This window comes from Cebus imitator, unplaced genomic scaffold (assembly GCF_001604975.1).
Source record: "Cebus imitator isolate Cc_AM_T3 unplaced genomic scaffold, Cebus_imitator-1.0 Scaffold79, whole genome shotgun sequence".
Lineage (NCBI taxonomy): Eukaryota > Metazoa > Chordata > Mammalia > Primates > Cebidae > Cebus > Cebus imitator.
In genome coordinates, this window is record NW_016107394.1 from 8,197,477 (window position 1) to 8,220,634 (window position 23,158).

Here is a 23,158-nt window from a genome sequence, read left to right on the forward strand (position 1 = left end):
TCTGTTTGCAGATGACATGATTGTATATTTAGAAAATCCCATCGTCTCAGCCCAAAAACTCCTTAAGCTGATTAGCAACTTGTACAAAGTCTCAGGGTACAAAATCAATGTGCAAAAATCACTGTACACCAATAATAGCCAAATCATGAGTGAACTCCCATTCACAATAGCTGCAGAGAGAATTAAGCACCTAAAAATACAACTTACAAGGGATGTGAAGGACCTCCTCAAGGAGAACCGCAAACCACTGCTCAAGGAAATAAAAGAGGACACAAGCAAATAGAAGAACCTTCCATGTTCATGGTTAGGAAGAATCAGTATTGTGAAAATGGCCATGCTGCCCAAAATTTATAGATTCACTGTTATTCCCATCAAGCTACCATGGACTTTCTTCACAGACTTAGACAAAAGTACTTAAAATTTTGTATGGAACTAAAAAAGAGCCTATATAGCCAAGACAATCCTAAGCAAAAAGAACAAAGCTGGAGGCATCATGTACCTGACTTCAAACTACAGTACAAGGCTACAGTAACCAAAACAGCTTGGTACTGGTACCAAAATGGATATATAGACCAACAGAACAGAACAGAGGCCTCAGAAACAATGCTACACATCTACAACCATCTGGTCTTTGACAAACCTGACAAAAACAAATAATGAGGAAAGGATTTCCTATTTAATAAGTGATATTGGGAAAACTCGCTAGCCATATGCAGAAAACTGAAACTGGACCCCTTTTTATACCTTATACAAAATTAAATCCAGATGAATTAAAGAAGTAAACCTAAGACCTAAAACCATAAAAACCCTAGAATAAAACCTAGGCAATAGCATTCAGGACATAGGTGTGAGCAAAGACTTCATGACTAAAACACCAAATGCAATGATAACAAAAGCCAAAATTGACAAATGGGATCTAATTTAACTAAAGAGCTTCTGCACAGCAAAAGAAACTATCATTAGAGTGAACAGGCAACCTACAGAATGGGAGAAAATTTTTGCAATCTATCCATCTGAGAATATCCAGAATCTACAAGGAACTTAAATTTACAGGAAAAAAACCAAACAACCTCTTCAAAAAGCGGGTGAAGGATATGAACAGACACTTTTCCAAAGAAGACATTTATGTGGTCAACTCACGTATGAAAAAAAGCTCATCAACACTGGTCATTAGAAAAATGCAAATCAAAACCACAATGAGATAATATCTTATGCTGGTTAGAATGGCAATCATGAAAAAGTCAGAAAACAACAGATGCTGGAGAGGAGGTAGAGAAATAAGAATGATTTTACACTGTTGGTGGGAGTGTAAATCAGTTCAACCATTGTGGAAGACAGTGCGGCAATTCCTCAAGGATCCAGAACTAGAAATACCATTTGATGCAGCAATCCCATTACTGGGTATATACCCAAAGGATTATAAGTCATTCTACTAAAAAGACACATGCACATGTATGTTTATTGCAGCACTATTCACAATAGCAAAGACTTGGAACCAACTCCAATATCCATCAATGATAGACTGGATAAAGAAAATGTGGCACATATACGCCTTGGAATACTATGCAGCCATAAAAAAGAATAAGTTTATGTCCTTTGCAGGGACATGGATGATACTGGAAACCATCATTCTCGGTTAACTAACACAGGAACAAAAAACTAAACACTGCATGTTCTCACTCATAGTGGGAGTTGAACAATGAGTACATATGGGCTCAGGGAGGGGAACATCACACACTGGGGCCTGTTGTGGGGGTGGGGGCAAGGGGAGGGACAGCATTAGAAGAAATACCTAATGTAATGATGGGTTGATGGGTGCAGCAACCCACCATCGCACATGCATACCTATGTAACAAAACTGCATATTCTGCACATGTATCCTAGAACTTAAGTATAATTTTAAAAAATACAAAAATTAGCTGGGAGTGTTAGTGCATGCCTCTGTGATCCCAGCTACTCTGGAGGCTGAGGCATGAGAATTGCTTGAAAGGGGGTGGGGAGGCAGAGGTTGCAGTGAACCGAGATCGAGCCACTGCACTCCAACGTGGCTGAGAGAGAGAGACTTCTCAAAAAATAAACAACAACCAAAACCAAAACAAAAACAAAAACAAAAACAAAAAAATAAACAAACAAACACGGAATTACAGAAAATGTATTTTTAAGTCTTAAATTTGAGGGTGGGGTACTGGGAACTGAAGTGTTATATACTGTGTGAGACTCAATGGATCCCTACGGACCACTCTTACTGGGTCCACTTTCTCTCCGTACTTTTTAATTCTAAGTGAGTGTGTTACTAAAATGTCTGCCCCTGTCAGCTCTGAAGAAGGACTTAATATCTTAGCTATAATTTTAAGAGTTTGAATGCTGTCACATTATCCTCCAACCCTGAAGTTTACCTTGACTGGACCCTTACTTTCTTTAATAATTTTATAATTCAAATAGAGGCATATATCTCATTTGGGTTATGTCACATGGGTAGGGAAAGGTAGAAAGCCATTGGCTAGAATATGTTAGCAAGTAGCATGCAGTCTAAGCTGGGGAGCTTTGTATATCATGGAAATATTGATCCTAAACCTGGGGATATTGCAATCTTGTTACATAATGTTCCAGGCATAGGAAATTGACCAGCTGTATTGTAACAAAGAAGTGTTTGTTAGGAAAGTATTCCAAGACAGAAAAAAATAATTTCAACTGAGCATTTTAGGAAATGTTTCTTTAGGAGCCACTGATTTGGAAGTCAAACCTTTTACATTTACTGGTGAGTAACATTTTGTTATCTGCCACAATATTTCAGCTGGTTTTGTGTTCACATGCCTTAAGGTGAAAGTTGACTTTCTACTTTAATCTTTAAATGAAGACCAATTTAATTTTGGGAAATGAAATTTAGGGAGATCATTATTATCTCCTCTCCCCAAATTAAGTAAAATTTGGGGAGACGAAAATGAAAAGGGGTCTAATATTCTCCAGTCTGGTGAAGTAGAAGTAGGAAGTTTGTTTCTTTTATCAAGTAGGCAAACACTGATAATTTCAGTGAGGCCATCGACTGCCTTTAATTATTTACGTGAGCCATCTCAGAGTTTTTGAAATGTTAAACAAGACCAAACATTCAATAATAAAGCATTATTCTAATTTGTATTAAAATATATTAAAACTAAGCATTTTTTTTAACAGGAGAATTTTGGCTAGGACTAAAAAAGATTTTTTATATAGTAAACCAGAAAAATACCAGTTTTATGCTGTATGTGTCTTTGGAATCTGAAGATGACACACTTGCTTATGCATCGTATGATAATTTTTGGTTAGAGGATGAAACAAGATTTTTTAAAATGCATTTAGGACGGTATTCAGGAAATGCTGGTAAGTTTTTTTTTATTCATAAAATTATCCAGATCTAAATTATAACTGTCTCATTATTAAGCAAAGATACAAAATGCAGTTGCTTTTATACATAACACATAACTGATAACAGAATAGATTATGAATAAGAAAGCTGGCCAAGTGTTGAGTTTTGAAACTTTGCTGTGATCATTGTACCACCTCATGCTTCTGAAGCACTTTATAGTCTCTGAAACAATTTGCCATATGTAATCTCAGTTGATTCTTTGGATAGAGAGCCTGCGGAGTAGGCTGTGAAGGCATTTTCATTTTCATGTTCAGAGAGGCTGACATTTAGACGTGACAGAATGTTAGAGATGATCTGTAGTCTTCTCACTTTACAGGTGAAAAATCTCGAGTGTTAAAGTGACTAGCCCAAGATTCCCAGATCATCTCACCTGAGCCAGGGCAAGAATCTAGGCTGACAGAACAACTAGTTTAGTGTTCTCTTCATGATACTTCGATGCATCTACTCGTTTCCAAATAAATTTAATTTGTTAGAACTTCAAAACACTTGATGTTAAACTTGCATTTTAATACTGAAAATGTAAAGGCATTTGAGTTAAAAAGTACTAAATTCAACTCCCTTGTTGCTGTTTATGGTACTTGTGCATTATGTATATTTAGTGTTAGAAATCAAAAAAGAAATGATACATGTTTGCAGCTCTTTAACTGATCCCAATATAAAGGAGAACATAAATAACACTGGAAATACAGAATAATGATGGAACTTTTGGGATCAGAAAGAGGGTGAGAATGATTCCAGTTGATTTCACCCAAAAAATATTCATGGAAGAGCAATTTTCAACAAGCGGTTAATATCAGATTCAACCTGGGAAGCTTTTTAAAAGTACATATTTCTGCAGAATCTGATTCAGTTATTTTAAGCCAGATGGATATGTTGGCATACTTGCAGTTGAGAAGCACTGATCTAGTCTTGGGAGAATGGATAGGTTTTTGGCAAATGAAGGTTGATAAACAAGAGCAGCTTGAGTTAAGGCATAGAGGGAGGAAAATTATAGGGCACAGAAAGTTGTCTGATATGGTTGGAATCTATGATACCTGAGGGGTTTAGACTAGGTGAAAGCCTGAAACTCAAATCGTGATTTATAGGGAAAAGTTTAAAGAGTTACAATATAGGATTTTCAATTCTTCCTCTCTAAAAGTGTGAAGAACTATCTAAAGATGGAATATACTATATTAGGAAGAGTTTATGTGAGGTTTCTCTGAAAGATGACTAGGATCTAATTAAAGGATAAACTTGATAATGACACAAGTTTTTTCCTTACAGAACTCTCAAACTTTGCCATACTGTACTCTACATTTTCCCAGCAAAGTTGTTAAGTAACTTCAACTGTTGATCACATAGTACGATCAAAAGAATGAAGAAAAAGGTGTGAGCAGAATGTAACAATAGAAATACAGATAAAAAACAATGGGTTTAATGTAATCACGTGTGTGTTTAGAGGCAGGTCACAAATTTGGCTTTGAGCTTGAAGAAAAGATAGAAATATAAATTTGAATATTTGAGTAACATACTTGTTCCATGAGAGTCACAGCTATTCCTGATGATAAGACTTGAGATAAATTTCTCTGGATTGTTAGAGAAAACAAAAGTGTCATGTTCTCCAACCGCACTCTCACAGAAAACATGATGAGTGTATTTTTGATAGGCTATTTTTAAGGAAATATACCTATGCATATATTTTTTCAATGAGCTAAACAAGATCTGTTGAGGAGCTTACGTGTTGTATGGTCCAGGATCCTCAATAGATTTTATTTCCGGTCGGACTTTATCTAGGGAGAATATCCATGGAATGATCACATTGTTCAGGCAAGGCTCCATGAATATTGCCTCTCTCACTGGGACTTTGGAAAGGTATTACACTGTGTGGGTATTGGAGATTATATATTCTCTGAAATACCTAAAATGCATGTGCTTTGTTTCCAGTGAAGTACACAGTCAGAGACTTTAATGATCAGCAGAGTTGGGGATAGGCCACCACTGCTAATGAAGTTCTTCAGACTCTTCAAAAGATTTATCTCAAGAGATGCCCAACATTTGGAAATAATGAAAGAAACACAGACCTTGGTTTCTCCACAGATTTTATATGGCTTCTCTTTTAGTTAGTGTTTCAAACATTAGCCAAAGTTTACATATAGGTGAAATGTAGGTATTATGGGTTTACTTAGAATCTTTACCTTTATGGAGCTTTATGAAACAAAATGTCACTCTCGCTCCTGCCACTGAGCTAACTGAGTCATCTTGGCCAAGATGCTTCATCATTGTGGGGATACTGTAAATATGAGGGATACCTTACACACAATGTTCAGGTCTGTAATCCTAGCACTTTGGGAGGCTGAATTGGGCGGATCACTTGAAGTCAGGAGTTCAAGACCAGCCCGGCCAACAGAGTGAAACCTGCTTCTACCAAAAATACAAAAACTAGCTGGGTGTGGTGGTGCATGCCTGTAATCCCAGCTACCTGGGAGGCTGTCGCAGGAGAATTGCTTGAACCCAGAAGTTGAAAGTTACAGTGAGCCGAGATCTTGCAATTGCACTCCAGCCTGGGGGACCAGAGCGAAACTCTGTCTCAAAAACAAAACAAAACAAAATAAAATAAAACAATGTTCAATAGAAGCTCTTTAAATATGGTATTGTCTTAACTACTATCCAGTTGGTACATAAATCATGTGAAGAGCCATGAAGAAAAGGTATACCTCAAAAATATACCTGAATTTTTCTTGAGGGCATTGGTATTCTTTCTACATAAGGTTGATCGTCCCTTAAAAAAAAACAAACCAACTTCTGTAATTGTAAATCTAAATTTCTTTTCTTTTCCTTTTCTTTTTTTTTTTTTTTTTTTTTTTTTTGAGATGAAGTCTTACTCTGTCACCCAGGCTAGAGTGCAGTAGTGTGATCTCGAATCACAGCATCCTCTGCCTCCTGGGTTTAAGCAATTCTCCTGCCTCAGCCTCCTGAGTAGCTGGGAGTACAGGTGCATGCCACCCCTCTCTACTAAAAATGCAAAAACTAGCCGCGCCTGGCTGGTTTTTGTATTTTTAGTAGAGATGGGGTTTCACCATATTGGCCAGGCTGATCTTGAACTCCTGACCTCATGATCCGCTTGCCTCAACCTCCCGAAGTCATGGGATTACAGGCGTGAGCCACCGTGCCCAGCTGTAAATCTAAATTTCTTAAAGGTAGAAGTTTCTCTAGCTAAAAGGCGTAATTGGTAGTGGTATGAAAACCTACCCTGTGTAAATTATTTTCTTTTCCTAAATTATCAATTATCATATTGGTCTGCCCAGTTAGAGAGTACATGACAGGTCTATACACTCTAAATTTTGGTCTAAATTATCTGGTTATATCTACACAGTAAAACTGCCATTTTGGGTTGTGACTTTTATATCAAATATTCTTTTAAAGATGCCTGTCATGTTACGGAACTCATCACCAGATTTTGGCATGTTGAATCTTTGAGTAGGAGGATTTTAACATGATAAACAGTAGAGAAATAATTTAAACCTTATTTCCAAATGTGATGCTCTTGCCTAATATGCTGGTAATGGTTAATTAAAATAATAGAAATTTCCTTTAAATTTAATCATTAAATTTTTTTTTTCCGAGGTGATGCATTCCGGGGCCTCAAAAAAGAAGATAATCAAAACGCAATGCCTTTTAGCACGTCAGATGTTGATAATGATGGGTGTCTCCCTGCATGCCTGGTCAATGGTCAGTCTGTGAAGAGCTGCAGTCACCTCAATAACAAGACCGGCTGGTGGTTTAACCAATGCGGTCTAGCAAATCTAAATGGCATTCATCACTTCCCTGGAAAATTGCTTGCAACTGGAATTCAATGGGGCACATGGACCAAAAACAACTCACCTGTCAAGATTAAATCTGTTTCAATGAAAGTTAGAAGAATGTATAATCCATATTTTAAATAATCTCATTTAACATGGTAATGCAAGTTCTATGATAATTTGTGATAGTATATTAAAGATTTTTGAAAGTTTATCTTTTGACTTAGTGTTTCAAACATATTAGGCAAAATTTAACTGTAGATGGCATTTAGATGTTATTGGTTTAATTAGAAAATTTCAATTTTGTAGTATTCTATAAAAGAAAACATGACTCATTGCATGTTTTTACTTCTAAGTATATTAACAATATATAATGAAATTTGTTTCAAGTGAATTGCAACTTGTCTTCCTAAAATTTATAGTGCTTCTAAAGGATTTTGCCTTTTCTTTGAAGCATTTTTAAACCATAATAAGTTGTTAGGAAAATTGAGGAGAGTATTTCACTTACTTTATATTTGCTTTATATAATTATATAATCTACAGATAATTTCTACTGAAGACAATTACAACAAATAACTTTAATGCAGATTAATATGTAAACTACAGGTGGTTTTAAAACCTTGCTATTTCTAGGTGATGCCATACCATTTTAAAAGTAGTAAGAATTTGCTGCCCAAATAGTTTTTCTTGTTTTCATATCTAATCATGGTTCTTGTTTGTAATAAATATACTATACTTTTATATCCTGATCAGTTGCATTCTAAAATATGTCTATATCTGAACTCTTTTTAAACTAGTAGGAATGGTATGAAGTTTAAGTGAAGGATGGTGGGTAAAAGAGTGATGAATCAGTTCTAGATATACTCTAGGAGCAAGCTGGTCCTCTACTTTGTATACTAAGGCGGTGGGAATTGGATGGTAAGAATTCCATAGGGAACAGCAGGGAACATACAAGGCCAAGTGTCAGTTACTGATAAGAGAGACAATGGAAACGATTAAGAATTAGTTTTGAAGGTGGGGCGTGGTGGTTCATGCCTGTAATCCTAGCACTTTGGGGAGGCCAAGGCAGGTGGATCACCTGAGGTCAGGAGTTTGAGATCAGCCCAACCAACATGGAGAAACCCTGTCTCTACTAAAAATACAAAATTAGCTGGATGTGGTGGTACATGCCTGCAAGCCCAGCTACTTGGGAGGGTGAGGCAGGAGAATTGCTTGAACCCAGGAGGCAGAGGCTCTGGTGAGCCGAGATTGCACCATTGCACTCTAGCCTCAAACTCCATCTCAAAAAAAAAAAAAAGAATTAGTTTTGAATAGAAAGTACTTTGTCCAGAGTTAGGGTTATATTATACTCAAAGGAGGGGAAAAGTGGCTGAAAAATTAGGTGGGAAGAGGATTGAATTAAAAGTAGGTTTGAGGATATAGATGTCAGGGTGACACAGCTAAGCCCAGAATAGAACACAGACTCTGATTTGGGTTCAGGGATGGGCTAAAATGACAATAAGGTCATTATTTAAGGTGATTTCACTTTGATATCCTCTCAAAGCAGTGAATAAATCATGAACAGGATTACATGAGATAAGATTTCAGGAGAGTGCACATGGATTCTCGTGGTCTCCAATGCTCATCACACGGGCACAGCTGAAGTTCTGTGTTTTGGCAGTGGAATAAGATGCCTGCCAGGTTGGAGGAGCACAGTATTGACTTTTTTTTTTAATTGACAGTCTTGCTCTGTTGCCCAGGCTGGGGTGTAGTGGTGCGATCTCAGCTCATTGCAACCTCTCCCTCCCCAGGTTCAAGTGATTCTCCTGCCTCAGCCTCCAGAGTAGCTGGGATTACAGGTGCATGCCACCATGCCTGGCTAATTTTTTATATTTTTAGTAGAGATGGGGTTTCACCGTGTTAGCCCGTATGGTCTCCGTCTCCTGACCTCATGATCCGCCTGCCTCAGCCTACCAAAGTGCTGGGATTACGGGCATGAGCCGCTGTGCCCAGCCCTAGTACTGACTTTTATACCTGTGATGATAGCACCACAGAGCAAATTCCCCTACAAATTAAGGCAATTCTGTCACTTAGCAAGCCAATCTGTTGTTTCAAATCTGGGCCTTGAATCTTTGCTGAGCTGGGAGTGGGGCAATCTCCCTTATGGTACCACAAGAGATAGGGGCTTCACATTATCATCTCATCATAAAGGCTATGGAGATGTTGGAAAAAATTGAGGATGAAAGCAGAATGGGAATCAATGGGATATTAAAGGGAAAGATAGACTAAGAGAGCAGTGAGAAATTTTAATTTTGGGGGGCTTTAGCGTGGGAAGACATATTTGACTTGTGATTGACTAACCATGGACAACATTACTTCCAGGATGCCTTATAGAAGCTATAAAATTATTAAGAGGTCTCAAACCCTCTTAAGATATATTTCAGGTCATAATCCTGAGCCTCGGATACCTAGACCTGACTCTTAGGAGATATTAAGGGATAAGGGACACTGTTTGCCTTTCTTTTTCTTTCTTTCTTTTCTTTCCTTCTTTCCTCCTTCCTTCCTCTTTCTTTCTCTTTCTCTCTCCCCTCCCTTTCTCCCTTCTTTCTGATTCTTTCTTTCTCTCTCTCTTTCTTTCTTTCTTTCTTTCTTTCTTTCTTTCATTCTTTCTCTCTCTCTTTCTTTTTCTTTCTTTCTTTTTCTTCCCTCCCTCCCTCCCTCCCTCCCTTCCTCCTTCCTTCCCTACTTCCTTCCCCAATAGTATGCACATGTACCTCAGAAGCAGGCATAGTAGGCATCAATCACATGCTCATAGTCTGAATGACATCATTATAGAGTCATTCTTTCAGATTCGGAAGACTTCTCTGGCTAACTGGTCCTGTTTTAAAATATGAATGCTTTACTCTTTCATCCACTTACACTTTAATCATTAGTAAATACACTGTGTCCAGTCGCGAAAAAGATCCCAGAAATATACAGATTCAATAGCTTTTCTCTATGCCAGCATAGATTAATTATAAACAAAAAAAGTTAACTTACTCATAATAGCTTTGAGAGCTATAGTACTCAGAGGTAGACTAAAGGCAAGTAATGATCTATTTAAAAATATTTCTGAAACAGACAGAAAAAAACATAACAACTTTAAGTAGCAACATACATCATAGTCTTTAAATAGAAGACTTGATGCAAAGCACTCTGGATGTGTGATGTTGAGTTGTGTGTGAGAACCAAGGGAGGTTCGAAGATGCAGGAACAATGAATGCGTAAGGATGATTTGGGTATTACTTAACGATCTGCTGATGCACCCCAGCAACATCCTAGTTAGATAGGAAACAGGTTTCTTTTTTTGTGGGTGTGTCTGTGTAACTGGAATAACTGTGTGGAATAACCGACTTGCAGGTAGGAGAGCCCACCAATTTTTTTTAACTTAAATTTTAAGTTCAAGGGGTACATGTACAGGAGGTACAGGTTTGTTACATAGGTAAATGTTTGTCATGGGGGTTGGTTGTACAGATTATGTAATCACTTAGGTATTAAGCCTGATATCCAGTAGTTATTTTTCCTGCTTCTCTCCCTCCTCCCACCTTTCACCCTCCGATAGGCCTCAGCATGTGTTGTTCCCCTCTATGTGTCGGCGTGTTGTCATCATTTAGCTCCCATTTATAAGTGAGAACATGCAGTATTTGGTTTACTGTTCCTGCATTAGTTTGCTAAAGATAATGACCTCTAGCTCTATCCTTATCCCTGCAAAGGACATGATCTTCTTCTTTTTTATGGCTGCATAGTATTCCATGGAGTATATGTACCACATTTGCTCTATCCAGTCTGTCATTGACAGAGCCCACTAATATTAATGAGCAGTGTGCTCTAGATGGTCAGTTTTGTAGCAGTATGGGTTTTGTGGTTGGGGGGTGGCTTGGTTTGAAAGAGGAGCTCACTGAAGTGCAGTGGCTGATACAAGGCTGCTCTTTCTGTCTAACCACCACAGATCCCTGGAGAATGCTCTTTGGTAAGCTCCCAAAACAAGAGGGACAATGAGCCTCCAGGGCTGCTTGGATCTGTCTCCGATGTAATCCATACACTTAGCATGAAGGATCAATACGATTTTTTTTTAATTTTGAGAAAATTTAAAGTCTTGTAAGTGTGATTAACAAGAACAAATAATATGATGGAATAGGAATTGATGGTGTTATAGTGGTTGTGAAAGTATACTATAAACATTAGTTTTTTATTGCCGTGTGACAGATTACCACAAATTTATTGGCTTAAAAGGACTCTCAGATATTAGCTTACAGTTTTGAAGCTCTGAAGTCTAGCAAAGGTTGTGTATGTTCTCTGCTGAGAGCGTGATGAGGCTAAATCAAGGTGTCATTCAGGTTGAGTTCTCATCTGGGTTCAGGGTCCTCTTCCCTGCTCATTTGTTGGCAGAACTCATTTCCTTGTGGCTATAAGGTTCAGGACCTTGTTTATCTAGCTGTGGGCTGGGACTGCTCTCAGCTTCTAGAGGTTGCCTGCTGTTCTGTAACATGGAACCTCCAGTTTACAAGATAAATATTTGCTTTCTTATAGGTCAGCCAGAACACATCTGTCTATCTACTACCTCTGCTGCCAGCCAGACCAGCCCTGTGGTTAGGTCATGTCACTTGCATAATCCTCCTATGTTAAGATTAACTGATTTGGAAACCTAATTACATTTGGATATTCCTCCAAGGCAGTATATGATTGTTGTTTGATTGAATAACTGGTGTATATGTAATGTGTCAGAACTATTGGGGTTCATCTTAGAATTCTGCTTAACACAATAAAAGCACAAAATTAAAATGTGTAATGAGGAGAACAGAAAGGTCATTAAAATACTTGATTATATGTATAACTTGATAGAAATATGTAGATATAGAAAAAGTAGAGTTTTACATCAGTGGGAAAAGAGAAAAATGGATAAATGGTAATTGGGAAAATTATTAAAAACTTGAAAATAAAAAGGAATGCTGTATTGCATAAAACATAATTATAGTTCGATTAAATACACTAAAAAACAAAATTAGTATTAGGCAAACATATGAGTTAATCTTTTTATTTCAAAGGCAGAAAGATTTCATTTGATTACTTGAATATTTGAAGGCTCCATATACCCCAAACATTGTAAGGAAAATTAGAGATAAGGGAGAAATTAGAAAAAGTATTTGAACAAGTGACAGAGTCTATTTCTTATATATGATGCACTCTAAAATATAAGAAAAGAACATCCTTACAAAAGATGCAAACAACATGAACAGCAATTGGCATAATTGTCGACAAACATAAAATTATTTCATGAGTTACCATAAAAAATAAGATCTAATGTCAGCGTTTATATGAGGTAATACTCAGTGTTTGTACAGAAGCCAAGAAGTGGGCTTACTCACACTTTTATTGTCATGTAAATTGAAATTGAGACAACCTTGTTGAAGGGTACATTTGATATTTTTCTAGGTTTGAGGAATAGTCAGGAGAAAACAGCTTATCCCAATTTCATATGACAGAACCACATGCACATGATTATGAATATTCTATCAAAGTTAACATTTAGTGTTTATGCCTCACACTGTGCTAAATACTATGCATGGATCTCATTTAGTCATAAGAAAATCCTATGAGTTAGGTATTCTCACTTTTCTGATGAAGACAATTGAATCCAATTTATAACCACAGCAATCCACTTATGTATAGGTGAACTGGAGTTTGATCTCAGGTTTTTCCACTCTATCTACCATGCTGACACAGCCAGGTGTGGTGGGCAGTGCGGTGGTTCCCATATGGTGCTCTGCTCCAGCTGCTTCTGACCAGTGGTCCCTATTGTGCTATTGTGAATGTTCTTATAAGTTAAGGACAACTGAATCCTTATGTTAGTTCTGAAATAGGTCTTCAGTGATGTTATAAAGAAAGAGTTTGCAAAGCCATATGGTGATATAATAACAGGAGACAGGTAGTTAGGTGTTTAGGTAGGAGTAATAGCAGGAGATAGTTAAGTTTTGTGAAAACAAAACCAAAACACCAAAACTTTATTGTCTGTTGAAATTAGCTTAAATCTCAGGCTTTCTGTAAGGCTCATAGTTGTGCTCACTATCCAAGGAATGATGTAAGAGGCTCACATGTGCTTTCAATTCAAATAAACATGACTAGAAAAGCTTTGAAAAACAGAAAGGAGAAAAGTTGGTAATATCAAAGCATAGGAAAGGGCTATTTTCATTTCATTGTTCAGAGTATTATACAATGAATATATTCATGCTTTTTGTTTGCTATAACAGTAGAGTTTAAGAAGTCAGATACTTGTTTCGTGGTGCTTAAGAACTTAATGCATTAAGCAGCTGGGAAAAAAACAAGATGTTTCATTTTCTATTAATGCCTGAGACATTTTATATTTCAGCAAGGCTAGTCTGAAAGTGAAACAAATGGAATAATGAAAACTTTGATTTCTCCCAAGTTGAACAAATTTCTTAGAAACTCATCTGAAAACATTACTTTACATCTTTAATAATAATGTTGTTCACATTTAGATAAAAATTTTATTACGAAAAACACTTTAAAAAACCAGCATAGATAGCACAAAGTACTCCTAAAACCTACCAGACTTATAAGAAGTAAACAGACTTACTACCATAAATAAAAAATATCAAAGCAGCTGATAATCTGAAAATTAAGTACTTTATTCAGTTTTCTACCATCTGGACAAAGATGCTTGAATTAAACTTTTAATTCTAAATGAGTATGCATGTAAACAGATATACATTTCTTTAGAATGCACTCAACCTCCATATCTGTGGGTTCCATATCTATGGATTCAAGCAGCCTACGTCAGATGGAAAATTTTTTGAAAAAAAAGAAACAATAATCAAGAGTAAAAAAAAAAAACACAATGCAACAAGAGTTTACACAGCATTTACTCACTTACATTACTCGTATGAGGCATTATGAGTAATCCAGAGATGATTTAAAGATGATATGGGAGGATGCATGTAAGTTATATGCAAACACTACACCATTTTATATAAGGGACTTGAGCATCCTCAGATTTTGGTTTGGAGGGGGGTCTAGAACAAATTCCCTGAAGATACTGAGAGACTGTCTATGCGGATCATTGTCTTGTCTCAACTCATGCTCTCAATCCAGTTGGTCTCCCACTAGGTGTCTGTGTCCCCTGGGTATTTGTGAGTGTTCCAGGACCCAGGGGGCAGACCTCTGCATGAGTAGGCAGAGCACAACTCTTGGCTTAGCTTGTACATTGTCTCTCTTAAGTGTTCAGTGGGAGATGCACTGGGCCAACAGAGTGAACACTAGGCATCAGATGGAAGAAGTTTGTGTGGAAGAATGATTTATGTCTGCCATAAACAAAGGTGTGAGAAAGAATAAAGTGAGCTGTACTTATCGTATTTATTATTAAAATAAATTTTGTTTTTGAGACGGGTTCTTACTCTGTCACCCAGGCTGGAATGTAGTGGCCTGACCATGGCTCACTGTAGCCTCAACCTTCAGGGCTCAAGTGATCTTCCCACCTCAGCTTCCTGAGTAGCTGGGACTACAGGTGTACACCACCAAGCTCAGCTAAGTTTTAAAAATTTTTGTGGAGATGGGGTCCTGCTATATTGCTCAAGGTAGTCTTGAACTCCAGGGCTCAAGCAATCTACCTGCCTCGGCCTCCCAAAGTGCTGGGATTACAAGTGTGAGTCTCCATACTGGCCTATTATTTGTTTGGTAAACTTCTTCACTCTTTCCCATTTGCCTAGGTGGGTGGAGTCATCCCCATGGGGACTAAGACTAAGACCAAAGCCTTTGCCTGGGACGGAGATTTTGAGGAATTTTCCTCAGCTTTTACCCTGACTCCTAGGAAACAGGTAGTCCTGAAGGAAAAGTCAGGTGGATTCCCCTATCACTCAAAAACTAACAAACAAAAATAAAAGTTAAGAAAATCTATTCTTTCCTTGTATTGTCAGGTTTCAAAGAAATATCCAGGTATTTTAAAGAGGACATGTGAATCCATGGATCAGAAGAAGGGGTTTTTGTTTACTCTGAGTATTCTCCAGAAGGAATCTCTGCCCTAAGGCTCTTGTGGTCCATGGTGGCTTCTTATTTCACCTGAGCAAGTAGGAAGGTCTGGCTGCTGGGATTGGGGTGTTGTCTGAACCCAGGGATTGGAGAGCCATGCAACTCTAGGTGGTGAGCTCTAGAAGGTGGCCATGAGAGTGAGTGACAAATATAGGATAGTATTTAGTCTTGGGAAGTGAGGAGGCCAGAAAATTGAGGCACCAGGATCTGTGTGTTAAAACCTCCTAGAGGGATGGAAGATCTTAACATGGAGAGGAAAAGTGAGCTCTGTGGTCAGTCCTTGAATGAATAAAGTTGGGTGGCCAGGCAATTAGACAACTAGCATAGACGGGCCTGGGAGTTCATTGTAAGTTCATTGCAAGGATTGGTCCTTTCTCGATGTACAATAAATTGTCTTGCTATTTGCTAGATTATTCTCTCTGTGCAGGAGATAATCTTAGAAGCTAATGACTGATTTAAGAGCTCATTTCTAAGGATTATCAATACCTGTACTAAAATCCTTGTTTTTGGCTTTACTTTTAGATAAACCCAAACTAGGAGAGATAACAAATACGACATTTTCACTATGTTGTCTGACATCCACAGATTAGAGTTCAAGAATTGTTACCTTGTGAGGTTGACTAGGCCACCCATCAGTCTCAGTTAGTTGGTTGTTTTCACTACATAAACTCAGAAATGAGCTCATATACAGAGCAGCAGGAGGTCTGAGACTGGGGGAACAAACTCTTGTTCTAAGATTTCCAAGAGTCTTGGCTAGAAGATAAGTCTTGTGACAGCTGCTAGAGAAATTGACAACTCTCTGATAATCTGCCTTCATTCTTTTTATTTCCTGAGAACTTAACCTAGAAGGTTTCTATATTCTGCCATGTGGGCCCATTCAGGCTTGCTCACACTAAATCTATTATTTATTTCCGCAGACAGATTTGAGTCTGGATGTGAGAATGGTTAAAATAAGCAGTTGGTAAAGTGTGGCCCACAGGCCAAATATGGCCCATATCTGTGTTTTTGGTTTTTTTTTTTTTTGGTCCAATAAAGTATTATTGGAACACAGATACGTTCATTCATTTGAATATTGTCTATGCCTTCTTTCATACTGAAATGGTAGGGTTGAAAATTTCCCACTGAGACTGTATGGTCTGCAAAGGTGAATGTACTTACTATCTTGTCCTTTACATAAAAAGTTTGCTGAATTCTGGATTAGATTCAAGATGGGAAATTGGAAGAGGATCTGTGAGAGATCAAGCTCACTGGGCAGAAAAGAAACCAGAGAGGTACTTGGTGCTGCAGCCTAGGTGGCTCATGTAAGGGGACATGGATTAGAGGACTGGTGCTGGCGAGGCCCAATTTCTGGTCAAGAGTTTCCAATCTCCCTGAGAGAGGTTTCAGACTTTGTAAAGGGCATGCAAGCAAAGCCTCAAAGCCTCTGGAATCTAAAAAGACCTGCTGTTTATGATAATTTATCCTAGAATAGGTCAACATTCTTTGAGGAGAACTGAAAGTAATTCTTCAGGAGGTTTCTGAACTTATTAACAGGGTGGCTGGGGAAAGGCCCCCCTTACCAGTCAGGGAATCACTACTCTTCTACAGCTTTCCCACCCAACATACCCTTATAAGGACTGTTTGAAGTCCCATTAATTCCCCCTATATAGAGGTATTCTGCCCCTTTCTATATACCAGAGCTTTCAGGCCCCATTATTCTAGAGGAGAACAATGCTCAGTTTATAGGGAGAGATATGTGCCTGATGGAGAACACTAGGTTATACTAAGGGACTTCCGAATCTCAGACCAGAACCTGGGTCTTGCTCCATACCAATATTTCTCTAACCCAATCCTTCTCTTTATCAATAGGGGTAAATGAGGGTCTGGCAGTGGGCTTCTATTCCCTGAGGAATAGCCTGTAGAAATATCTTTAGCTTTCTTTGGCAGACAATGAATATTCAGGACTGTTTTCAGTGATCAGGGAGCAGTTACACTAGTTGATAAAACTTTCTGTGTCTTTGGGAAGGGTTTTCTTCCAACTGAGATGTAATGGATCATTCCAGGGAATTGCTTTTGGTTCCATAGAGGATGATCCTAGAGTATGGCAAGTAATTCCATTAGGATGTTGTAAATGTCTGATTCTTTTCAAGCCCCAATAGATTTGACCTCAAGTTCTTGGGTTTCTGCAAAAATTCAATATATCCAAAATGTTGAATTTTTCAAACATTCTTTCCTCAAGTAGGTAGTATAACTCCGCACATACAAATAAGGATGAGCTTCTCTGAATTGCATTGAGTACTAACCCTTAGCCATGTTCCGCTCTGAACTTGAGGCACTCAGGCTATTGAGAGGAGGTAGGTATCTCTAGTGCTGTGCTGCTACATCTCTGAACTGGTTCTGAGGGGTAAGAGAACTCTGCTTGGGTTGGCAGTTCCTTGGCCTTGACTTCTTTTGTGACCAGTGCCTTCCCTAACTTGTTAATGTCTTCAGGCAAATCTTACATTCCAGAGAACAATGTTAGCTCTATAAGGGCTCTTCTTCTTTATACTGATTCTTGATGAACTTTACATGAGAAGGCTCCTGGAAACTTCTTGGCTTTAGCTACAAGTTCAGAGATCAGGCATGTAAGTTTTACCTATAAATGGCTCATGGCTGATGATCTTCCTTAACCCTTACACGGATATTTACCTCAGGTTTTCTCCTTCCACAAAAAATGATATCTGCCTTTGGCATCAGCTAGAAGTGACCTAGATGAAAAAAAGTCGGGCAGTGGCTGCCATTTACTATTCCAAACCAGTTTTTTACCTAGTGATGGGTCTCACGCTGTAGACTGCTCTCTACCATCCTAGAAGCACGAAAAAACAGAACAAAACAAAACAAAACAAAACTCATTGTCCCTCTTGGAAGCTATCTCAAACTCCATAAAGGAACTACCTGCCTTCCATTGTTATGGAAGCAGGAAAACTTGCCTTCCTGTTGAAAGCAAGTAAAACTCAAAAAAAAAAAAAAAAAAGAGAGAGAGAGAGAGGAACTGTACAGCAAAATAAACCTTAGATCTTGGCCAAATTTGGGGAGATCAGGGATTCTCTGAAGTGGGTGCCCTTAGACCTCAGCAAACTGTCCTATTAATTTGAGCCATAAAGTTAGCTAACGCTGGTACCAAGCACCGACAGGAGATTTGTCAAAGGTCAGAGGCATCTCCACTCAGAATTCCTTTGCGGCTACCAAAATGTGAACCCCAGAAATTTGAGATACGTTTCAGTTAATTTGGAAAGTTTATTTTGCCAAGGTTGAGGACATGCCTGTGACACAGCCTCAAGAAGTCCTGATGACACGTGCCCGAGGTGGTCAAGGCACAGCCTGATTTTATACATTTAGGGATATTTGAGACATAAATCAACATATGTAAGAAGTACATTTGTTCAGTCTGGAAAGGAGGGACAACCTGAAATAAAAACAGGAAGACTTGAAGTGGGGAGGGAGCTTCCAGCTCACAGATAGGTGATACACAAATGGCTACATTCTTTTGAGTTTCTGATTAGCCTTTCTGAAGGAGGTAAATCAGATATGCGTCTATCTCAGTGAACAGAGGAATGACTTTGAATAGAATAGGAGGTTGGTTTGCTCTAAGTAATTCCCAACGTGAGATTTCATTAGTGATTTTGGGAGCCCAAGATATCTTACTTTCACATGTACTAGGATTCAACAAATATAGAGCCAATTTGTGAAATGTGTCTTAGTTGGCAAAAGCTATACTGCACTATTGTGATTTTAACTATAGTCATACACCGCATAATGACCTTTTGGTCAAAGACAGACTGAATACATGGTGGTAGTCTTGTAAGATTGTGATGGTGCTGAAAAGTTCCTATCACCTAGTAATGTCATAGCTGTAACATGGTGGCACAGTGCATTAGTCATGTGTTTGTGGTGATGTTGATGCAAACAAACCTACCGTACTGCCAGTCATATAAATCTAGCACATATAATTATGTAATATACATAATACTTGATAATCATAATAAATGACTGTTATTGGTTTAGGTATTTGTAAGGCCGGTTGCTTCGCTGGGGCTCTCAGCGCTTGAAAACTACCTCATCATGCTGAGCACATTACTCAGCATCTGGTCTCTCCATGCGGACTCCCCACGCCCATTTCATGCAGGATCCCCATACCCATTTCCGCATTCCAATCTCAGTCCTGCACTCACCAGCAAACTATGCACTCGGCCCCGCCCCAGTGGAAAGCCCACCAAAGTTTAAAAAAAGCCCCGCCAAAACCTGCCCTATGGCAGCTTGACCCTTACGTCCTCAACCAGCCCACTTGCCCGTGGCCCAGCCTGGCTGCCAATCGCGGCTCACCTCACCTGTGACCAGTCCCTTCATAACCAATGAGACTACCTCCGCTTTGTTTCCCATGCAGCCGATCAACTACCTCTACTCCCTATAAAACCCCATGCCCTAAGAAGAAAGGCGCGACTTCTCTGGCCCCTTTCCCGGACCATAGAATCTTGCCCGGGAGCTGAATAAACTGGCTTTTACTTTTCTTACTCCGGTCTCCGTTTCCTCATTTAACTCGGCAATAAACCTTACAGTATTTACTATACTATACTTTTTATGGCTATTTTAGATTGTATTTCTTCAACTTATATAAAGAGAAGTTAACTGTAAGACAGGCTTAGGCCACTCACACAGGAGGTATTCTAGAAGAAAGCATTGTTATCCCAGGAGATGACAGCTTCACGTATGTTACTGCCACTGAAAATCTTCCAGTGGGGCAAGGCATAGAAGATAAAAAGACAATGCTATTAATAATCCTTACCCTGTGTGGAACTAGGCTAATGTGTGTGTTGGGGTATTAGTTTGGAGCAAAAAAGCTTAAAAAGTAAAAGATAAGAATAAAAATTAGGCTGGGTGTAGCAGCTCATGCCTGTAATCCTAGCACTTTGGAAGGCCAAAACAGGCAGATCACTTGAGATCATGCATTTGAAACTGGCCTGGCCAACATGGTGAAACCCCATCTCTACTAAAAATACAAAAAAATTTAGTTGAGTGTGGTGGTGCATGCCTGCAATCCTAGCTATTAGGGAGGCTGAGGTGGGAGAATAGATAGCTTGAACCCAGGAGGCAGAGGTTGCAGTGAGCCGAGATCACTTCATGGCACATTCCAGCCTGGGTGACGGAGAGAGACTCCACCTCAAAAATAAATAAGTAAATAAACTTGAAAAAGGGTTATAGGATAAGGATATAAAGGAAATATTTCTGTGCAGCTTTATCACATATTTGTATTTAAAGCTAAATGTTATTACATGTCAGAAAGTTTATGCAATCAAATTGGAGCTCAAGATTAAGTAACTCAGTCAAAACTACACAACTGCATGGAAACTGAGCAACCAGCTCCTGAATAACTCCTGGGTAAATAATGAAATTAAGGCAGAAATCAAGAAGTCCTTTGAAATCAATGAGAACAAAGAGACAACGTACCAGCCTCTCTGGAACACAGCTAAGGCACTGTCAAGAGGAAACTTTATAGCACTAAATGCCCACATCAAAAAGCTAGAAAGATCTCTGATCAACATCCTAATATCACAACTAAAAGAGCTAGAGAACCAAGAGCAAACAAACCCCTAAGCTAGCAGAAGACAAGAAATAACCAAGATCAGAGCAGAACTGAAGGTGACAGAGACACAAAAAACCTTCAAAAAATCAATGAACCCAGGAACTGGCTTTGAAAAAATTAATAAAATAGATGCTAACTAGACTAATAAAGAATAAAAGAGAGAAAAATCAACTACACAAAATAAAAAATGATAAAGGGGATATCATCCCTATTTCACAGAAATACAAACAATCATTAGAGAATACTATAAACGCCTCTATCCAAATAAACTAGAAAACCTAGAAGAAATGGTTGAATTCTTGAATACATACACCATCCCAAGACTGCACCAGGAAGAAGTTGAACCCCTGAAGAGACCAATTACAAGTTCTGGAATTGATGCAGTAATAAATAGTCTAACAACCAAAAAAAGCCCAGGACCACATGGTTTTACAGATGAATTCTACCAGGGGAACAAAGAGGAGCTGATGCCATTTCTTCTGAAACTATTCCAAACAATTGAAAAGGAGGGACTCCTCCCTAACTCATTTTATAAGACCAGCATCATCCTGATAACAACATCTGGCAGAGAAACAACAATGAAACTTTAGGCCAGTGTCCCTGATGGACATCGACGAAGAAAATCCTCAATACAATACTGGCAAACCAAATCCAGTAGCACATCAAAAAACTTATCCTCCCTGATCAAGTTGGCTTCATCCCTGGGTTGCAAGCCTGGTTCAACATATTCAAATTAATAAATGTAATCCATCACATAAACAGAACTAAAGAAAAACAACCACATGGTTATCTCAGTAGATGCAGAAAAGACCTTCAGTAAAATTCAACATCCCTTCATGTTATAAACTCTCAATAAACTAAGTATTGATGGAACATACTTCAAAGTAATAAGAGCCATTTATGAGAAATCCACAGCCAATACTGAATGGACAAAAGCTGGAAGCATTTTCCTCAAAAACCAGCACAAGACAAGGATGCCCTCTCTTACCACTTTTATTCAACATCGTATTGGATGTTCTGCCAGGTCAATCAGGCAAGAGAAAGAAATAAGAGGTATTCAAATAAAAAGAGAGGAAGTCAAACTGTCTCTGTTTGCAGATGACATGATTGTGTATCTAAAAAACCCCATTGTCTTAGCCCAAAAGCTTTTTAAGCTGATAAACAACTTCAGCAGTCTTAGGATACAAAATCAATGTGCAAAAACCACAAGCATTCTTATACACTAACCATAGACAAGCAGAGAGCCAAATCATGAATGAACTCCCATTCACAACTGCTACAAAGAGAATAAAATTCCTAGAAATACAACTAACAAGGGAAGTGAAGGACCTCTTCAAGGAGAACTACAAACCACTGCTCAAGGAAATAAGAGAGGACACAAACAGGTGGAAAAACATTCCATGCTCATGGTTAGGAAGAATCAATACTGTGAAAATGGCCGTACTGCCCAAAGTAATTTATAGATTCAAAGCTATTCCCATTAAACTACCATTGACATTCTTCACAGAATTAGAAAAAACTATTTTAAATTTCATATGGCAAGTAAAAAAGAGCCTGTATAGCCAAGACAATCTTAAGCAAAAAGAACAAAGCTGAAGACATCACAATACCTGACTTTATACTACAAGGCTACAGCCAAAACAGCATGGTACTGGTACAAAACCAGACACATAGATTAATGGAATAGAATAGAGAGCTCAAATATAAGACCACAATACTGCAAGATTACAGTAACCAAAATAGCATGGTACTGGTACAAGAACTGGCACATAAACAAATGGAACAGTTTAGAGAACTCAGATATCAGATTGCACATCTACAACCATGTGATCGTCAACAAGCCTGACAAAAACAAGCAACGGGAAAAGGACTCCCTATTTAATAAATGGTGCTGGGAGAATTGGCTAACTATATGCAGAAAATTGAAACTGGAACACTTCCTTGTACGTTATAAAAAATTAACTCAATATGGATTAAAGACTTAAGTGTAAAACCCAAAACTATAAAAACTCAGAAGAAAATCTGGGCAATACCATTCAGGACATAGACATGGGCAAAGATTTCATGACAAAAGTGTCAAAAGCAATTGCAATAAAAGCAAAAATTGACAAATGGGATCTAATTAAACTAAAGAGCTTCTGNAAAAAAAAAAAAAAGAGCTTCTGCATGGCAAAAAGAAGCTATCATGAGAATGAGCAGACAACCTAGAGAAAGGGAGAAAATTTCTGCAATCTATCTATCTGACAAAGGTCTAATATCTGGAATCTACAAGGAAAATCTAACAAATTTATGTGAAAAAAGAAACAACCCCATTAA

The 23,158-nt window shown here is 38.3% G+C and overlaps 1 protein-coding gene across 1 annotated transcript in view; it reads left to right on the plus strand.

The window, feature by feature from the left end:
- The window catches only part of ANGPTL5 (angiopoietin like 5), a 24,142-nt gene extending 16,219 nt beyond the window's left edge, over nt 1-7,923 (plus strand). The window contains exons 8-9 of the mRNA XM_017532835.2: nt 3,172-3,357; nt 7,007-7,923. Coding sequence (XP_017388324.1) covers nt 3,172-3,357; nt 7,007-7,326 — 506 coding nt within the window. The 3' untranslated portion in view covers nt 7,327-7,923. The remainder of the gene's footprint in view (nt 1-3,171; nt 3,358-7,006) is intronic.
- Nucleotides 7,924-23,158: the final 15,235 nt, after the last annotated feature.